The following is a 20,099-nucleotide window of genomic DNA, read 5'->3' on the forward strand; positions in this document are numbered from 1 at the left end:
TTGTCGCTGTTTTATTTCTGCTGTGTGATAGGCTATTAGATCTATCCATATCAAGTAAAAATGTCCAAAGCTTATCATCGTTATCAACATAAATTTTATCGCGATCCGTTTAGAGATCGTTTCATCGCCCAGCCCTATAAGTATATCAGTTATCAATGATGCAAGCAGGACTTGTGGCCTGCCATATCATAGGAATTGTTAAAAAAAAATTTAACTGAAAACTCTGTGTGCTGCCAACCCTGATCAGCACAACACACCTGGACTCAGTGATTACCTGGGATTCATCTACTCACCAGGAACCCCAGGTTTCTCCATGGATGAATCTGTGACACCTGACCCCCTCCTGGACTGAGAAGGAGAGACTGAGAGGATAAGACAAGCAAAAAACAATAAAGTAATTTAACAGCAGACACACAGACTTTGTGTTCATTTTGAAAATGCTCTGGCCAGTGGCACTCAAACATTTTAACTGAACAAAATAAAAAAGAATGCAAATTAAACACTGTCATCATTTCAAATATATTTAGGCAAATAAAAGTGAAGAGGAGAGATTTCACCCCTGAATTATTTATTTCAAGTCTTAATAAATTGCACTGCACTTTTGATAAAAATTACACCTATTGTTTATGTGAGGTATCGACATTTGTGGTAGAATTTCTCATTTGTGGGTTACTGATTTTTTTTAACACTCCATTCAGGTGGTCTTTAAATCACTAGTGACACAGGTTGGCTGGACACAGGGTGTGTTTATGGATGCACTTGTATCTTTCAAATAAAAACAAAAACAAATAAATCCACAAGAAGCCATTCTCATGAAACAGATACTTGGCCCATATGCGAGGTTATTGGTAATGGCTATGAAATGGAAAGTCTTCCTTACCTTTGTTATCAGAGCCAATTGTTACATTGACAGTAAAATCACCCGCAATAGTACATCCATCAAGCTGTGGTAGCACAGCAGTGCCTCCAGTCTGTGCTGTGATGGAGGGATGGAGAGAAGTTGTTCTCTTTGGAAGAGGTGGTGGTTTAACATGGTTCTTTCTTGCTGGACAGAAAGCAGAGGAGAAGCCATATAAAAAAAAACGTATCCTGCATGAGTGGCTCGCTTTAGTGATTTAGATTCTGGAGTGAACTTTTCTCCAACAGGGAGAGAATTATCAGAATATTTTATACTGCAGCATGCTGTTACAGAACTCTCCCCATTCTTTTTAATGTTTGGTCAGAATGCAAGGCACACCCTTGGAACCTGAAGCCAAACCAGCAGCAGGAGACTGGGTTGCGGCTCACCAGGAGAGGTTGGGGGAGACCATGGAGGCAGCAGGTAACACGTTGAAACAGGGTGCAGGCAGGAATGTGGGGAACAGAATGTGCAGGGAACGGAATGTGAATTCTGGGAATATTGCAGAACTGCATGTAGGGCAGCTAGTTTATGTGGGGAATCATCTATATGACTTCACTGTGCACAGAGTGGTAGGCCGAACCACTCTAGGGGAGCACATTTATACTGTCTAGACTAGGCAGCTAGGTAGGGGAGGTCTGTCTTGCAGTCTCCATCACAATAAGATGGGAGTGTATTCTATAGCTGGTAATCCAGGCTCTGTGGGATCTGCTACCTCTTCTTACACAGAGATGCCAAAATATTGGCATCTGTGACTGCAGCAGTTTATGTATGAGGTCAGCATAACAGAAATTATCTGTTATAACACTGTATACGTGAGTCAACAATCTTGTTGCTGCACACGAGTGTGAGTGATTGTCTCTCATGGGTTAGGCTCTGGTATTTGAGTGTTTGTCCTTTGTGCATTTATTTACAGGGCTGATAGGGTTATTGCAATGGTCTCAGCCTGGTCTAGAAAGCTATCACTCTCCTTGCTTTCCAGCTCACCCTAAGTTACCTGTTTCTAGTGGAGCGGGGCCACCTGATCATGGCAAAAATCTGTCACTTGTTAAAGACAGCAAAGGTGATTGATGTCATCAGGGAGATAAAGTCACACATACTCACACACACACACTGTAAGGGTTTTGGCAGTATCTATTTGGTGCAGTCTCTGATCATCATGGTACACCTGGACACATGGATTGGCTGTAATAGGTCTGCTCACCTGAGACTCTGGGTATCTCCCTGGATGGATCTGTGACCTCTGACCCCTGACTGGTCTGAGCATGGGAGACTGCAGGAAATGAGAGGAACACAGTGTTACAACACAGAGTAATGACTGAAAATAAAATCATTTAATAGCATAGAACGGATTATGAGTTTGAGGTTTTGCATTTTAAGAATGTCTAAATCAAGAGTGCTCAAATATTTTAGGCTTCTCCAAATCAAGATGTAGTTACCAACATATTTACACAGTGATGTTTGTTGAATAGCCAATTAGATGTTTTTATAAAAGCAAATTAGGTGTTACGTGTAGGTGTTAGCTGAAAAGTTTGAGTGATATCATTACAGCATGTTTTTCTATGTGGCAGGCCTGCTTATTATAGAGATTCAAAATGATTTTATCATACTTTTTTCAGTGTCTTCCACCAGCCTCTGAACAAGATCATTTCTCTGAATTTTCTTCAGGATCTCCAGCGTGATCTTGAAGGACGGCTCTTTGCCATAAGATTTCATCATAATGTCGACAACGTCTGGCACATCTTTACCCTCCAGCTGCCCCCGTGGAATGGGTTTATATCCCTCCAGAACATTATCTTTCAAATACAGTCTAAACTTTTTAAAGTCTTTCTCTTCTAATTCCTCCAGAGTGTCCACCATTAGTTGAGCCATAGCAGGGACCTGAATATAGGAAACAAGGCAGTTAGTAACTCAATAGAAGATCCTGCTAGATGACTATGTTACCTTTTTTGCTTTTATGAATATCAATCACAGTAGAAACAGAAAAGAAAAAAAAAACACAGCTAGAGCATGGAAAAGGAGGTTTGTACGAAGAATCCAATTCAATTCAATTAATTTTTATTTGTATAGCGCTTTTTACAACACAAGTTGTCACAAAGCAGCTTTACATTGTTCCCAGGCCTGAGACCCCCTGAGAGCAAGCCTAAGGCAATAGTGGCAAGGAAAAACTCCCTATTAGGAAGAAACCTTGAGCAGAACTGGGCTCAGAGGGGGGGCCCATCTGCTTCTGGCCGGCACTGGGCAGATAGAGTTAAAGACAAGTTATGCAATGTACTTTTACGATTGATAGACGATAGTAGTTAACAGCAGAGCGATTATAAGAATGTCTCCTAGGATGTCGCAAATGAACGCAGCTGGCTTTGATGGGCAGGGCAGTGAGGTAGCAGGACTGGAAAACGGGATGAGACGCTTGGGCTAAAGCTCCGGACAGGAGCCCGGAGCAGGGATAGGAAGCAAACAGAAAACAGTGGTTAATGGATGATAAGAATGGCAGGGATGTAGAACAGAGAGGCAGGAGAGGAGGGGCAGTGAAAAAGGTGCCAGGGTGCAACAAGGAAAAAACCCCGGCAGGCTAACATTATGGCAGCATACCTAGGGGACGGGAGGCAAGGGACCGGCATAGTCATGAGGGCGACCCTAAGGCAGTCAACACCAGATCACAGCACAGAGTCCATGAAAGCAATGACCACTTAGTCCACCAGAGACTCTATGATCCATGCCAGCACCAGGCCATGTCCCTCAGCTGAAGGATTTACTACACAGATATGTTTTGAGCCTAGACTTAAAGGTGGAGAGAGAGTCTGATCCCCGAATCTTACAGGGTAAGCTGTTCCACAGGAGAGGGGCTTGATAGGAAAATCAAGCTCTCAACGAATCAACTCCTCCCAGTTATTGTAATCACCAGGTCCCTCGACCTACTGGTAGAGGTGGCGGCGTTGCTGCTATACACAGCTCCAAACTCTGTGCCACCCTTAAACCTGGCTATAACTTCCATTCATTTGAACTATTAGTACTTAGCTTTGCACATCCTGACAAGACTGCATTTCAGCTATTTACCCTTGTTATAATTTACAGGCCACCTGGCCCTTACAGTGTTTTCTTATCGGAATTTGCCAATTTTCTATCTGACCTGGTTGTCAATATAGAAAAAGCTGTAATAGTAGGCGACTTTAATGTCCATATGGATAATGAACATGACCCGTTCAGAACAGCATTTTTGTCCATCATCGAATCCATTGGACTCTATCAAGCTGTGGACAAACCCACACATTACCGCAACCATACTCTTGATTTGGTCCTCACATATGGAGCAGACATTAACCAGGTGGAAATCATGCCACACAATCCTGTGTTATCCGACCACTATCTCATCTCTTTCAATTTACCACTAACGTGCTTCACATACTCGGAGCCTAGATTTTCTTCCAGGCGCACGTTTTGCTCTCTTACAGCAAATGCCTTTATCGACGAGCTCCCTACATCATACTACCTGCACAACGAAATCTCCTCTAGTTTATGTTCAAACCCCAGCTCAACTGAAATTAATCTACTCGCGGACAGAATCGACTCTACTTTGCGTAAAACTCTAGACGCCGTTGCTCCCCTCAAAAGGAAGAAAATCACAGACAAGAAGCTAGCACCTTGGTATAACGACCATACTCGTGCTCTCAAACAAGCCACACGAAAACTCGAAAGAAAATGGCGCTCCACCAAACTACAGGTTTTTCTCCTGGCGTGGAAGGAAAGTCTCCTAAATTACAAGCATGCCCTCACAGCTACCAGATCCAAATATTTCTCTACTCTTATTGAGAGAAACAAGGACAATCCTAGGTACCTGTTTAGCACTATTGCCAGATTAACCAAGAGTCCTGCATCAGTTAACCCTACCATACCAGCAATTTATAGTAGCAGTGACTTCATGAACTTCTTTGACAGTAAAATCTTAAAGATAAGAGACACAATACAAAAATTCTCATCAACTTCTGGTTCCTGCCTGGCCAGTCCCGTTCCAGATTATGTAGACATGTCTATTAGGCCCGCCCCGCGCTTCGACTCTTTTATACCCATTGAATTTGGCGACTTTTCTTCTCTTCTCAATTCATCTAATAACTCTACCAGCCAACTTGACCCCATACCAACTGGCTTCCTAAAACAGCTATTGCCTGCAATTGGCACACCACTATTAAATCTTATCAATGCCTCTCTTATGTCTGGACATGTACCTCAGCCCTTTAAAGTAGCAGTTATCAAGCCTATTCTGAAAAAGCCTAATCTTGATCCCAATGACCTGTCAAACTATAGGCCCATCTCGAACCTTCCATTCCTCTCCAAAATTCTGGAAAAAGCGGTATCAAAGCAACTCTGTGCCTTTTTACACTCTAACAACATTTTGGAAGTTTTCCAGTCCGGATTTAGACCTCACCACAGTACGGAAACCGCTCTCCTGAAAGTGCTCAACGACCTTCTACTCTCCTGTGACAATGGCTGTATCTCTCTTCTTGTGCTACTAGACCTAAGTGCAGCCTTTGATACCATCGATCATTGTATCCTCCTTGACCGCCTCGAAAACCTGGTTGGCATAAGTGGACATGCCCTATCTTGGTTTAGATCTTATCTATCAGAACGATATCAGTTTGTCTCCATCAACAACGAATCCTCTGCTCGTTCCAGAGTAAAATATGGTATACCTCAAGGATCTGTGCTTGGACCTCTGCTCTTCTCGTTATACATGCTGCCTCTTGGCGATATCATCCGTAAACATGACATTAATTTCCACTGTTACGCGGACGACACTCAGTTATACATATCAGTCAAACCCGATGTCCCTCTGAATATTTCAAACATGGAGGCCTGCCTAACAGATGTAAAGAATTGGATGGCCCGAAACTTTCTCCTCCTCAACCCGGACAAAACCGAAATATTGGTCATAGGCCAAAATTCAATCAGGAGCAAACTCACTCATTTTACATTGGACCTTGATGGTGTCTCCCTTGCCCCGAGTGCAGCCATCAAAGACCTTGGTGTGGTTATTGATCCCGAGCTCTCCTTTGAAACTCACATAACTAACACCTCTAGGACTGCCTTCTTCCATCTGAGAAATATTGCTAAAATCAGGAAAATCGTATCAATTAACGACGCTGAAAAACTAATCCATGCCTTTGTAACATCCAGATTAGACTACTGTAATGCCCTCTTGTCAGGATGTGCAAACGTCTCATTAAAACCCCTTCAGCTGGTGCAAAATGCAGCTGCTCGAATCTTAACTAAAACTAAACGCTTTGAGCACATCACCCCAGTTCTGGCCTCTCTCCATTGGCTACCTATTAAATACCGGATCATTTTTAAAATACTCTTACTCACATTTAAGGCTTTAAATGGGCTTGCCCCCCCCTATCTTAAGGACCTTCTTCATCCATATCTTCCGCAGAGAGCCCTTCGCTCCCAAAATGCCGGGCTTCTCACCATTCCAAGAGTGGGCAAAACTACTGTAGGCGGTAGAGCCTTTTCCTATCAAGCCCCTCTCCTGTGGAACAGTTTACCCTCTGAGATTCGGGGAACAGACTCTCTCTCCACCTTTAAGTCTAGGCTCAAAACATATCTATATAGTAAATCCTTCAGCTGAGGGACATGGCCTGGTGCTGGCGTGGATCATAGAGTCTCTGGTGGACTAAGTGGTCATTGCTTTCATGGACCCTGTGCCGTGATCTGGTGTTGACCGTCTTAGGGTCGCCCTCATGACTATGCCGGTCCCTTGCCTCCCGTCCCCTAGGTTATGCTGCCATAATGTTAGCCTGCCGGGGTCTTTCCTTATTGCACACCTTTTTCTCTGCCCCTCCTCTCCTGCCTCTCTGTTCTACATCCCTGCCATTCTTATCATCCACTAACCACTGTTTTCTGTTTGCTTCCTATTCCCTGCTCCGGGCTCCTGTCCGGAGCTGTAGCCCAAGCGTCTCATCTCGTTTTCCAGTCCTGCTACCTCGCTGCCCTGCCCATCAAAGCCAACTGCATTCCAAGACCCGGACATCCTAGGAGACATTCTTATAATCACTCTACTGTTAACTGCTATTGTTTGTCAATAACAAATGTACATTGCATAATATTGTGTCTAACTCTATCTGCCCAGTGCCGGCCAGAAGCAGATGGGCCCCCCCATGAGCCCGGTTCTGCTCAAGGTTTCTTCCTGATAGGGAGTTTTTCCTTGCCACTGTTGCCTTGTTGGCTTGCTCTCAGGGGGTCTCAGGCCTGGGAACAATGTAAAGCTGCTTTGTGACAACTTGTGTTGTAAAAAGCGCTATACAAATAAAAATGAATTGAATTGAATTGAATTGAATAGGAAAAGGCTCTACCGCCTACAGTAGCTTTGCCCACTCTTGGAATGATGAGAAGCCCGGCATTTTGGGAGCGAAGGGCTCTCTGTGGAAGATACGGGTGAAGAAGGTCTTTAAAATGGGGGGGGGGGGGCTGAAGGGGCTTTCTGCACCAGCTGAAGGGGTTTTAATGAGACGTTTGCACATCCTGACAAGAGGGCATTACAGTAGTCTAATCTGGATGTTACAAATGCGTGGATTAGTTTTTCAGTGTCGTTAATTGATACGATTTTCCTGATTTTAGCAATATTTCTCAGATGGAAGAAGGCAGTCCTAGAGGTGTTAGTTATGTGAGTTTCAAAAGAGAGCTCAGGATCAATAACAACCCCAAGGTCTTTGATGGTTGCACTCGGGGCATTGTCCTTGTTTCTCTCAATAAGGGTAGAGAAATATTTGGATCTGGTAGCTGTGAGGGCATGCTTGTAGGTTAGGAGACTTTCCTTCTACGCCAGGAGAAAAACCTGTAATTTTGTGGAGCGCCATTTTCTTTCGAGTTTTCGCGTAGCTTGTTTGAGAGCACGAGTATGGTCGTTATACCAAGGTGCTAGCTTCTTGCCTGCGATTTTCTTCTTTTTGAGGGGAGAAACGGCATCCAGATTTTTACGCAAAGCAGAGTCAATATTGTCTGCGAGCAGATTAATTTCGGTTGAGCTAGGGTTTGAACATAAACTAGAGGAGATTTCGTTGTGCAGGTAGTATGATGTAGGGAGCTCATCAATAAAGGCATTTGCTGTAAGAGAGCAAAACGTGCGCCTGGAAGAAAATCTAGGCTCCGAGTATGTGAAGCACGTTAGTGGTAAATTGAAAGAGATGAGATAGTGGTCGGATAACACAGGGTTGTGTGGCATAATTTCCACCTGGTTAATGTCTGCTCCATGTGTGAGGACCAAATCTAGAGTATGGTTGCGATAATGTGTGGGTTTGTCCACAGCTTGATCGAGTCCAATGGGTTCGTTGATGGACAAAAATGCTGTTCTGAACGGGTCATGTTCATTATCCATATGCACATTAAAGTCGCCTCCTATCACAGTCTTTTCTGTATTGACAACCAGGTCAGATAAAAAAGTTGGCGAATTCGGATAAGAAAACACTGTAAGGGCCAGGTGGCCTGTAAAAAATTACAAGGGTAAATAGCTGAAATTCAGTCTTGTCAGGATGTGCAAAGCTAAGTACTAACAGTTCAAACGAATGGAAGTTATAGCCAGGTTTAAGGGTGGCACAGAGTTTGGAGCTGTGTACAGCAGCAACGCCGCCACCATTACCAGTAGGTCGACGGACCTGGTGATTACAGTAACTGGGAGGAGTTGATTCATTGAGAGCAACAAAGTCATTAGGTTTAATCCATGTTTCAGTCAGGCATAAGATATCAAATTGGTGATCAGTAATCAATTTGTTTATTAATAAAGCTTTAGGTTGTAGTGATCTGATATTTATTAACCAAATCTTAAGGACCATTTGTCTACAGGTAGTACTTGTCAAACTTAATTTTTATCTAATTATCAGCACAAATGCCCCTACTGGATGTTTTTAAGAAGTTTGGGAAGGAGGGTCGTGGAACAGACACTGTCTCTATGGGGTTTTAAAGTGGTGGTTCCAGGGAAAAAGCAGACATCTGTGTAGGACAGAAAGTCTGCTGCCTGGCCTTGGCCCTGATAAGTCAAGGTTTAGAGGAATTCAGACTATGATCCATGTTTCTAGAGATGATAGCTGCACCCTCCCTCGAGGGGTGGATGCCATCTCGTTTTAAATAACCCAAAACTTGTGCCAATTATCTATAAAACCCACGTTGTTAGAGGGGCACCATTCAGACAAACAACGATTAAGTGACGTTAATCTTCTATAGATCTCGTCACTGCGCCGCTTGGGGATGGGGCCACAGAAAATTACTCAATCCGAGATTTGTTTAGCAATCCAGCACACCGATTAAATAGTTAACTTTGTTACTTCCGATCGTCTCATGCGGACATCGTTAGCGCCGACGTGAATAACAATTTTAGAGTATTTAGCTTTACTTTTACCTTTAGCTTTAGCCAGCACTTTCAAATTAGCTTCTATGTCGGAAGCTCTGGCTCCAGGAATGCAGTTGACTATGGTCGTTGGTGCCTCTACGTTCACGTTTCTAAGAATAGAATCGCCAATAATCAGGGCTCTTAACAGGTTTCTCAGCAGGTGTGTTACTGAGGGGGGGAGAACCTGTTGGAAACGTGAACCGAGGGTTGGTGGTGCACCGGGGGCTTGCGCTTGCGTCTATTTTCCCGAACCGTAACCCACTCGCCTTGCTGCGAAGGCTCTGCCGGGGTTGAGCTAGGGGAAAGGCTAATTGACGCCTCCGGTACTGAAAAGGATTCGATAAACTTTTCACTAGCTTTAATCTCGTATAAGGTGCGGATGCGTGCTTCTAATTCTGCTACCTTCTCCGTCAACCTAGCGTTAAGTTCGCATTTAACACAAGTAAAGTTGGTAGTAATGGCGGAGAAGGAATAACTAAACATGTTGCACACAGAGCAGGGGAGACAGCGAGAAGGAGGAGAGCTAAGGATGGGAGAGACAGAGCTGCGAGAACCCATCGTACTTAACAAGCTGTCTTTGTGAGGGTGTCGGAATCGGCGAGTACTCCGGGTTTGGGTCCTGGCTGGGTCCTAGCCGATCGGCGTCTTGCGTCTGGCGTTCGGGGAACGAGCAACAGGAAGTGTGGAGCACGAAACAGGTGAGGAGCAGCAGGTAGCGAGCGAGAGCGACTGTATGCATTTCATTAGAATGTATTTCATTTTTCCCATTGACAAGTGCACTGGAGTGACAGGCATGACCCATTCTATTACTAAAGCCTTTGTCAAAGCACATTTAACACTTTAAGGTGAACGGAACCAACAAACATAGACTCTGTTAGGAGACAGTTCTGTGGAATGGCACAGCGTTTGATCCGGAGACAAGTGAAGTTTGAACCCTAAGGAGCCAATTAGGTTACGAGGTTCAGGAGAGGCCCAATTAGAGACGGAGCTGTTTAGCAATGCACAACTCCACAAAACCAATCAAAAACAGCACCCCCTCTGGTCATTGTAACTCATATGTAAATGTACCTGCTGTAACTGTATAAAAAAGAACTAAATCCTATACCTGTCGAACTTCTGCTCCATGCTGTTGTTCCCACGGCTGGCTGTGCAAATAAACCTTCCTGGCTTTGCTACGAACATCAGATCTGCTTCTTTGTTGGAATAAAACATGTTTTGGTATTTGAGACATTTACAAACAACTCCCTCCATAGAGAAATCCAGGAAGTGACTCAATGCAGTAAAAGAGAAAATTCCACTCTGCTAGGAGCCACATAAATGAAGAAGCTGGAAGATTGGAATGCATCTACTGGAAAACCTTGAAAAAACTCTGGACAGACCACAAATCACAGGGAGTGTGCTCTGCGTATCCATGTAACCCTATTACTGTTTCATGGCCTGTGCTGTTATGATGGATTTGTGGTGTTTTTGGTGGATTTTTTAATGGTTGCCAAATCTTTATGCTACGACTGGCTTTTAACTTTGGGAGAACATCTTCTTATCAATGATGTTAATATTTAGGATGTCTGGGTGTACTGTATCTCCCCAAACAGCACCTCTTGGAGAATCAGCTGAATGCAAAGACCAAACACCCCCACCCCTCAAAGTCCTCAAACTGCCCTGGTGCTCTTCACCCTTTAGAGAACACCCCCTTGTGTACCCCCATGTTGGCTTTAGGAGTGTCACACCAGACAATACTTAACTGGCTGTGAATATATTGTGACACAAGTATGGGATATTTTCACATTTACCAGTTTATAACCATTTGTACAAGTATGGGACCTGAGCTCATTCAAATCCCAACTTCTGGAGCTAAATGTTGAGCTGCAGGGCTAAGGCATTTACCCCCTCCCACACTCTCCCCCACTCCCTCTACATATACCCCCTCCCACACTCTGCCCTCACTCCCTCTACATTTACCCCCTCCCACACTCTGCCCCCACTCCCTCTACATTTACCTAAATGTTCCTCTTGGAGAATCGGCTGGATGCAAAGACCAAACACCCCCACCCCTCAAAGTCCTCAAACTGCCCTGGTGCTCAACTTCTGGAGCTAAATATTGAGCTGGAAGGCTAAGGCATTTACCCCTTCTCACACTCTGCCCCCACTCCCTCTACATTTAACTCCTCTCAGACTGTGCAGTAAGTTAATCCAAACCTGAAGAACAGAATGCAATCCAGTCAGTTTGTAAAGACATGTTATCACTGTGGTGAATCTGCCAGCTGCCATTCATTCCCTCCCCTCCCCCTCTCTGTACCCTTCCTTCTGCTTTCAGATCATGTAAAACCTGAACAACAGGATGGCGTCCAGCCAGTTTCTACTGGACAGGTGATCACTCTTGTCAATATTTCAGCTATTATATTAAAATAAGTATATATATTTTTTTTAGTTTAGAATGCCCAATGATATTTTCCCCAGTTTTTGGAATGCCCAATTGACTTACAGAAGCTGTCCCACAGCTGCAGCCCTGACAGACAATCTGGGAGGGCCAAACAGACAAAATGTGGCTCATGCCTGAAATACATCATGTAAACCAACTCTGCTTTGCATACAGAAGTCTCCATGCCAACCTTGCACAGACATCAGTCAGAGGAGGACACTTCATGCACAGCTTCATGGCAGACTGACTGATCGTCAGGGGTAGCTAATGGGTAACAGTACAGACAAGCCCCTGGCTGGCCTACCCTTAGCTGATGACACGACTGGGATGACACTTAGTCTGTAGTGCTCAATCTTGTGCTTTTACTGGTTGAACCACTCAGAAACCCATGTTAAAAATTCCCCTGCATGCCTGACTTTCAGTGTGAAAGACTGATAGACTGATTTAAAAAAAAAGCAATGACAGCAATAATTTCAACTGGTACACCGTATTATATTCTACTATAAATAGCATTCAAATTAGTGTTGAGAAATATTGTGACTGTACGTTTAAATTATAATAATACTTATAATAATGATAATAAGCAAGACATCTGACCAAGATTGAAAAACGGTGAAGATGGATTAGGTATATCATAAAAATCATCACTGCTGCATGAAGTCATATCACACAGACGAATATATATGAAATATATATATGAAAACTTATCTTATAAGTAAACAGTTCTGACTCTTAACCCCCCACCTTCTGCTACTCCTTATTCTCATTTCTATCTGATCATGTGCTGTTATTTACAACATTGAAGCCTTCAGATTTGATTCAGTATCATTTACTACAGTGGATTTGCAGTATCTATTGCTGCCTGCCTTTATGGAGGACCCAGCAGTGGTTTGATCTGTCCTTCTTTGATCAGTTTAGAGAGTAGTAACCTGGGTAACTTGATAGCACTAACTCTCAATCTTCGTTTACCCTCTCCTACTCCATATTAGAGTCTGTACTCACCTGGACACAGGTAATAAATGGCCTGAATTTTATTCTTCTGCTTTGACTCTGAAGCTGATACTGATTCTGTCGGTGTCATTGTAGAGACTGGGAAATTTTACTTTCAGCTTTTAAGTTCACTGAGAGGAATAGAATGTCACCTGACCAGATCATCTTTCTTGTAAATTTGACAGGTTGCACAATTAGTTTTAACTCCTTATTTTTCAGAACTCATTTTCACTGCATCAGTAACATGTCATGGGGTTCTGCTCCAGTTTTGCCCTGGATAGTGCAATTACATTTGAAGTGTTTTGGCAAGTCAAGTCTGCATTCTCCAATGCGAGAGTATTCAACTTTAGACAAGCTGACTTTATTAAGATGCGTGACCATACAAGGAATATAAACTGGGTACCTCTTCTAGATGGCAAAACTGTGAAAGAAATGTGGTGAATATTTAAAACGATTATTCTGGATGTGCAGCATAAATTCATTCCGCAAGTGAGAAAAGGAAAACTGAAAAAGAAGCATCCACAGTGGATGAATAAGTTGTTACGGGACAGTTTGAAACAAAAAAGGGAATTATTTAGAATATACAAGTTGGACAGCTCAGAGAGTAATAAGATTGAATACAGTAATATGCGAGCTCAAGTTAAGAAAAAAATAAGGGAAGCTAAAATGGAAGAGGTAGCAGAACTGTCAGCGTGGTGCAAGGAGAACAACCTAGACCTGAATGTCTTCAAAACCAAGGAGATGATGGTTGACTTCAGGAAGGAGAAGCTGCACCCCCAGTACGCACCACTTAAGATCTATGGGACTCCAGTGGAAAGAGTAAGCAGCTACAAGTACCTAGGAGTACTATTCTCTGAGGACTTGTCCTGGTCGGAACATATTTCCACGGTGGTGAAGAAGGCTAGGCAGCGCTTGTACCACCTCAGACGGCTGCGGAAGTTCAAAATCTCCACAGCTCTATAAGCAGCCTTTTATTCAGCCACCATACAGACTGTGGTTACTGGGAGTATCACAGTCTGGTATGGGAACAGCAGCTCCCAGGACAGGAAGGACTTAAGCAGGGTGATCCGTTGTGGCAAACACATTACCAGGACTGCATTGCCTGACCTCCAGGACATCTACATCAGGCGATGCAGGTCCAGGGCACAACGGATTATCAAAGGCATTCACCATCCCAACCATAAGCTGTTTCAGTGGCTACCTTCAGGGAAGAGGCTCCGCTCACTTATGGCCAGCACTGAGCGTTTCAGAAGAAGCTTCTTTCCCCAGGCCATACGGACAATAAACACCACCACTTAGCCACTTATTCTATATTCTATATGGAACCCAGCAAAGACACTTTATATTTCCATGTTGCACGGGCCATATGGACAGTGAACATTCCTTTTACACCTGCACTGTTTTGTTTGCACTTAGTTTTGCTGCTTTCTGCTGCTCATCATGTTATCTCACTGTATAACATGAATGTCACATTATATCCTCAGGACACTTTATCTGCTCTGTACGTAGTATCTGTTGTGTAAATAGTATATATTTCTTTATTCTTTCATATTTTCTTCTATTTTATATTTTTTATATTTCTTCTATTTCTGTTTCTCTCTCTACTGGTGTGTTGTGTGTCACTTATTTACACAGTTGGAGTGTTGCAATTACATTTCACTGCTGAGGTACTCTGTACAACATGCATGTGACAAATAAAGCTACTTCTACTTCTAAAAAGCGTTTTGAAAGACAGATTGCACTGAGCAACTCTAAACGCTTTTTTCAATACTACAGTCATAAAAGGATAGTTAAGGATGAGATAAGAGATATAAAAAATAAGGATGGAGTTATGGATTATGATAACAAAGGTTGAAACTGAGGGGGCAGTTTCACCCGAAACCAGGTTCAGGTTAATTTGCTATCACAGTGGGGTGTCGGTCAGGACACAGGAGGCAGGTTCCGGGTTCAGTTGTTTATTGGGGATTTTGAATGGATGGATGCGAGGGTTTGTGTTGTATGTGTGTGTGGTTTCCTGCAAGGAGTAAGCAGGGAGAATGAGTCAGTACATTGTATCAGTAATCAATACCAGGTAATCAGTACCAGGATAACAGGTATGGTACATACAGGCTTTAACTGCATGAATGGCTATGAAAACATTTATACGTCAAGGACACACTATCTTAATTAACATGCACACCCCTCTCTCTCTACAGGCAATTGTATTCAACCAGTTGAACTTAGGCATACTACTTACTTTGGCACAGACGCACACAACAACAGCACAATGCTTGGTCCCCAAAGGCTTGGTCTCCCCAGTTCTTCACCTCCCAGGTATTGTTGTGGTACTGAGGTGGGGGAGGTCACCACCACCTTTATATTGTCCCGTATCCTTGGCCCTATTGAGGCCCTGATTGGTGGACAAAGGATACGGGCAGGTCAGAGAGCAAATGGTGACCTGCGGGCCGTCCTTGGGGGTGCGCCTGTGCCTCGAGTTCCCTGGGGGGGTCCTGCTGATAAGGGGAGCAGCAGGACCGGTTTGGCCAGGTTTCAGCTGAGTTGTAAACAAGTGCCTGTGAGAGGTGGGGGTGGTGCGCAAACAAAGACAAAGACAGAAACAGACACATGTGGCCCTTTTCTACAAAGCTATTGCTGATACCCTAAATAGTTACTTTGTGGAGAGTTTCACTAATGAAGTGTTTTCACATATGCCCTCAGGTGCATTCAATTCCGAGAGTCTTATGGAGGAAATTGATTTAAACGATGCAGAAGTTCTAGATAAACTTCAAAAACTTAAAACAAATTAGGCAGCGGGCCCCGATGGAATATATCCAAGAGTTCCCAGGGAACTAGCGGAAGTGGTTTACAAGCCTCTGACAGTTATTTTTAAACAATCTCTCAAAATTGGAGAAATGCCAGATGACTGGAAACATGGCAGTGTGGTACCTATCTACAAGAAAGGAGACCGGACTGAACCAGGAAATTATAGGCCTGTCATCTTAACTTGTATCGCATGCAAAATACTGGAATCAATCATTAGGGATAATTTGGAATTATTCCTGGAACGAAATGGTGTCTTACATGATAGCCAACACGGTTTTCGCAGAGGGAGGTCGTGCTTAACAAACCTCCTGGACTTCTTTGAGGAAGCTACAGCATGTCTGCACTCAAACCAAGCCTATGATATTATCAATTTTGAACTTTCAAAAGGGTCAATAGTATTGATATGTCTGTATAGTTCGTGTTGAGCGTTAGCTGCCTAGTATATGTAAATCCTTCATTCCGACCGTAAAACTTATCACTCAGTTTAATAAAACGTAATGGGCTTTGCACGGCTCACAGAACACCTGTTAAGAATTTGAGTATTCCTTCGTAGTTTATCATGCATGTTAGATGTAGGCAATTGCTAGTGAATTGTGTTTAACTGTCCCCACTACCTCTGGCTATAATGTGTAGCCCCAGTTGTTTTAGAATAACCCAAATATTGCTTGTACATGCCAAGTTAATGATGTGGTTACTCGTTAAATAAGTAGTATTATTTCCTATTGTACAATTATCTGTTAAATATGCAAATGAAGCTACTTATATACTTTCATACTTTAATGTATAATATGAATCATTTATGTATGTAACTGCAATAAGAGATTTATGTTTGTATTCGTATTTGCAGGACCACACACACCCCACCTGATTAAAATCAGTTCTGGATATTGTTGTCTGTGTTCTTGCTGGACACACCCGCAGCGATTCCGCCCTGCCTGAACTAGCTCCATTGCTCATTCCTAAGAATCCAATACAGTATATCAGAGGAGACACTGTAGAAGGACAGAGTGTTGGCCAGTCCAGATACACTCCTACTCTGTGGGAGGGGGATGGAGGGACAGGTATGTGAGTTTCCCACTTATCATGCCAGGCAGAGTAATTGGTGGAGGAAACACAAGAACTGCCATTGTACCCTAGGAAACTGTCATCACCCCCACCTTTCCTGTTGATTCCTTTATATGCCACTCCTATACGGGCCCATCTCCCACTCCACTCTGCCTCCCAATAACAGCACCCAGACAGACCCTCTCTGCACAGCACTTGACACCACTGATCAAATCTCTCTGGGTTATCAGGATATCCTCTGTCTTACGTGTCGCCTTCCTGTTCCCCCCATGAAAGAGACAGTTCTATGTGTGCTGTGTTGGGGTCCAGTGTGAGCTGGTAGGCATCTAAAAACATGAGAATAGAACGGTTGGGGGGAAACATCTTTCTTTAATGTTCAGGACTACAGCTAAAACACAATCTATACACAATGCCTTTCAGTAAACCCTGATGAGTACAATTGATGAGTTTACAATTTTATCATCAGTACTTTCACAACAGAGTTTACCAAATGCTGAAATGAACAAAAAATTAGAATAAGATCCTTGAAATTTATTGGTAATATACTTAGATTGCATCTGTGTAAATATGTGATTTTGTCCTGCAAGTCTGAATTTCTTTAATCTGAATTTCTAGAATATTTTTCCGAATCTTAATTGAAGCTGTTGTGAATTATCCTAATGTTTCTATTCAAGTTAACAAAGTGGTTAAAAATGAAAAATTTCCTAGTTAGCCTGTGTCACTGTTAACCCTGTACCATGTAGCGCAGTGGGAGCTCATTGGAGGATATGCACTACTCCACTGATGTCATCCGGACAACTCGCACCTGAGGAATGGCAGGATGCCTGACAGCACTGTTTGACTTGGCCCTGTGCCTGGCAGAAAGCAGCCTAGTTATTATTATATATTATTTATTCTACTGCTGTGGCGGTCACTGACAGCCAGTGATGCCGGTCATTCTGGGTCCAGGCCCTGGGCCCCAGCTGGCGCTCAAAGCGAACACCGGCCATTACTGCCGCTAATGTGAATTTCTAGAATATTCTTGATATTTACTGCAGATGACGTGAACTCTTAATATTTCATTTATACTTTAACATTTAGCTTAAATAAACTTACATTTCCTTGGTCCTGATTTGATCCTGCACTCACCACCATAGTCCACACTGCAAGAAAACCAGGAGAAAAGACAGTGATTGAGTGTTGAAAAACTGACTGTTGAAAAACATTTTTTTCAGTAAAACCCATGAAGTTCTCACCTCATCTGGTTGAGACAATTACATAATCTATCATTTGATTATACATTGTGTTATGTTTAAAAGCAACATTCTGATAAAGACAGTACGCATATATCTTAGGGCTGAGCTGATTTTGAGGGGACTAGGTTGTCTTGATCAGCAGTGAGTGAAAGTACAAAAAATGTTGTCTAAGAAGTAAATATACTGAAATTATTTATTCAATACTAAAGATCATTGCCATAGTATACCACCTGTAATGAAGAACTTAGTTTCTCCAGTTTACAGTTGGGATCCTCCAGTCCAGCAGAGCGCACTCTCACTCCTGAGTCTCCTGGGTGGTTGTAGCTCAGATCCAGCTCTCTCAGGTGGGAGGGGTTTGAATGCAGAGCTGAAGCCAGAGAAATACAGCCTCTCTCTGTGACTTGACAGCCTGACAGCCTGCAGAGAGAAGGAGAAAAGGTCTTCAGTCTCCCAGCTTTGTGAGAACACATTCAATTTTGGGATTGTGGGGTTCTATGGGAAGTAAGAATTTTTGTTATTATTATTTAAGTAGTTTTATTATTGACAGTGTTTGCATTGTGAGAATACCATGATCCCAATCATTACATTACATTACATGCATTTAGCAGACAATCTTATCCAGAGCGACATCCATCACAATAGAACATAAGTAACCATTCAATTTACATGAGCAATGGTGTGAGACCAGGCTCAAAACACTCCCAGACTAGTGAGCTTGAGCATAATATATACATCTAAATGTTTCAGATAAGTCATGTTCGAGGTCGACAAATGATGGGCGAATCTTTGCATGCAGAGTTTGTATGTCACCTTGTTGGGGTCGTCCTTTACACGATCAAAATGATCCCACGCATTGGATGATTTCCTGCCCGACATAGTCTAATAACTTTTGAACGGCTTTTCTGCGACTAACCGACCTAATGCTTTCATAATTTCACAAAATCCAGACAGTGAATTAATTTTGTTAAAGTGCTAAAAATAGCACCAGAATTCAATTCCAAATTGATTTATGTAATGAAAAAAGTGCACTGACCTCTTACTTCCACTTTAACAGAGGCATCATCATACCATAGCAGAGACTGAGTGAGACGTTTATACTGTCCCTCATCAGAGGCTCGTACCCCTGTCAGTCTTAGTGAGGCGTTACCTTTCTTCAGCTCCTCTGGGAACAGGGCTGTCCTTCCTCTGTAAGATGGGATCTGTCTCTCATTTCTAGTCTCTCGATCCTTATAAAGATGCACCAGTGTGACAATCAACAGAGGTCTGATCCACTCCACACGCATGTCCTCAGCGCTGATGCTGGGTTTGAGGTAACAGGGCAGAACAACATCTTCACCAACATCAGCAACTACAGGGTCAGCTGGACCAAAAACCTGGAACCTCTCTGGAGGTTCTCTGGACTGAGACTGCAGCTGGACCAACAGCACAGACTGAGACTGCAGCTGGACCAACAGCACAGACTGAGACTGTAACTGAACCAACAGCACAGACTGAGACTGCAGCTGGACCAACAGCACAGACTGAGACTGCAGCTGGACCAACAGCACAGACTAAGATGTGTGTGTGTCAGACACACAGATGTCAGTGCTGCAGTCAGTGAGAGTGCAGGTGAAGATGTGCTGTACCTGGTGTGGAGACAGAGGTCTGGTGGAGGAGCAGGAGAATGAAACACAGACACTGTGGCCCGTTGCCCTTCATCTCTGGAAGAGACGATTATATGCAAACCTCTGTACATGATGAATGTGCATGACTGAATTCATTTGCAGATACAGTCTAGATGGTTCATCACCTGTTCATATTTAACATCTGTCACAAATGTGTTGGTTATTATTGAATTTTTTGCACAACATCTCTGACTTGTATTGTGATACACCTGGTTTGTGTGTGAACGTAACTACATAGAAATCCTTCATCAGAGCATTAATGGAAGCTGAAAGCTGAGGTGATTTCCTCTTATCAACTGTTACACCTACAGTGTTACTGACACATTCAGACCTCACTCGAGATATGTTGCAAATCTGTTATAACACAAGCAGCAGGAGGAGGAATGCTGTCCTGCTGGAATGTTCTCCCATCAGGATGATGCTAGAGGAAGGGACAGGAAGTGAGGTCAGAGTGCCTCACCACTGTAGCACCATGAATGCAGCCTGCCACTGATTTCTGCAGGAGGAGTTATGCAGGGTTATGCATTCCTAGAAACAATCATAGTTGGACTGACTTCTCAGCTGGGCTAATTATGAGTGTACAGATCTACTGTATGTATCCGCACCACATTCACCAATGTCTGTTCATGCGGTCAACAAACCTTGATAT

The 20,099-nt window shown here is 43.2% G+C and overlaps 2 protein-coding genes across 2 annotated transcripts in view; both read right to left on the minus strand.

Moving 5' to 3' along the window:
* LOC118773252 (NACHT, LRR and PYD domains-containing protein 12-like) overlaps positions 1–928 on the minus strand; it is a 47,281-nt gene extending 46,353 nt beyond the window's left edge. Inside the window, exons 1-2 of the mRNA XM_036522105.1 lie at positions 881–928; positions 294–362 (exon numbers count right to left, since the gene is read on the minus strand). Coding sequence (XP_036377998.1) covers positions 294–315 — 22 coding nt within the window. The 5' untranslated portion in view covers positions 316–362; positions 881–928. The remainder of the gene's footprint in view (positions 1–293; positions 363–880) is intronic.
* Positions 714–12,771, minus strand: si:ch211-114l13.9 (uncharacterized protein LOC796649 homolog). The gene is made up of 6 exons (XM_036520544.1): positions 12,697–12,771; positions 9,839–9,927; positions 2,509–2,779; positions 2,103–2,171; positions 881–1,045; positions 714–730 (listed from the first exon to the last, which is right to left on the minus strand). The coding sequence occupies exons 3-6, from the start codon at positions 2,768–2,770 to the stop codon at positions 714–716; spliced, it is 513 nt and encodes a 170-aa protein (XP_036376437.1). The 5' UTR covers positions 2,771–2,779; positions 9,839–9,927; positions 12,697–12,771.
* Positions 12,772–20,099: the final 7,328 nt, after the last annotated feature.

The sequence above is a fragment of the Megalops cyprinoides genome, chromosome 2 (genome assembly GCF_013368585.1).
Source record: "Megalops cyprinoides isolate fMegCyp1 chromosome 2, fMegCyp1.pri, whole genome shotgun sequence".
In the NCBI taxonomy this organism is placed as follows: Eukaryota; Metazoa; Chordata; class Actinopteri; order Elopiformes; family Megalopidae; genus Megalops; species Megalops cyprinoides.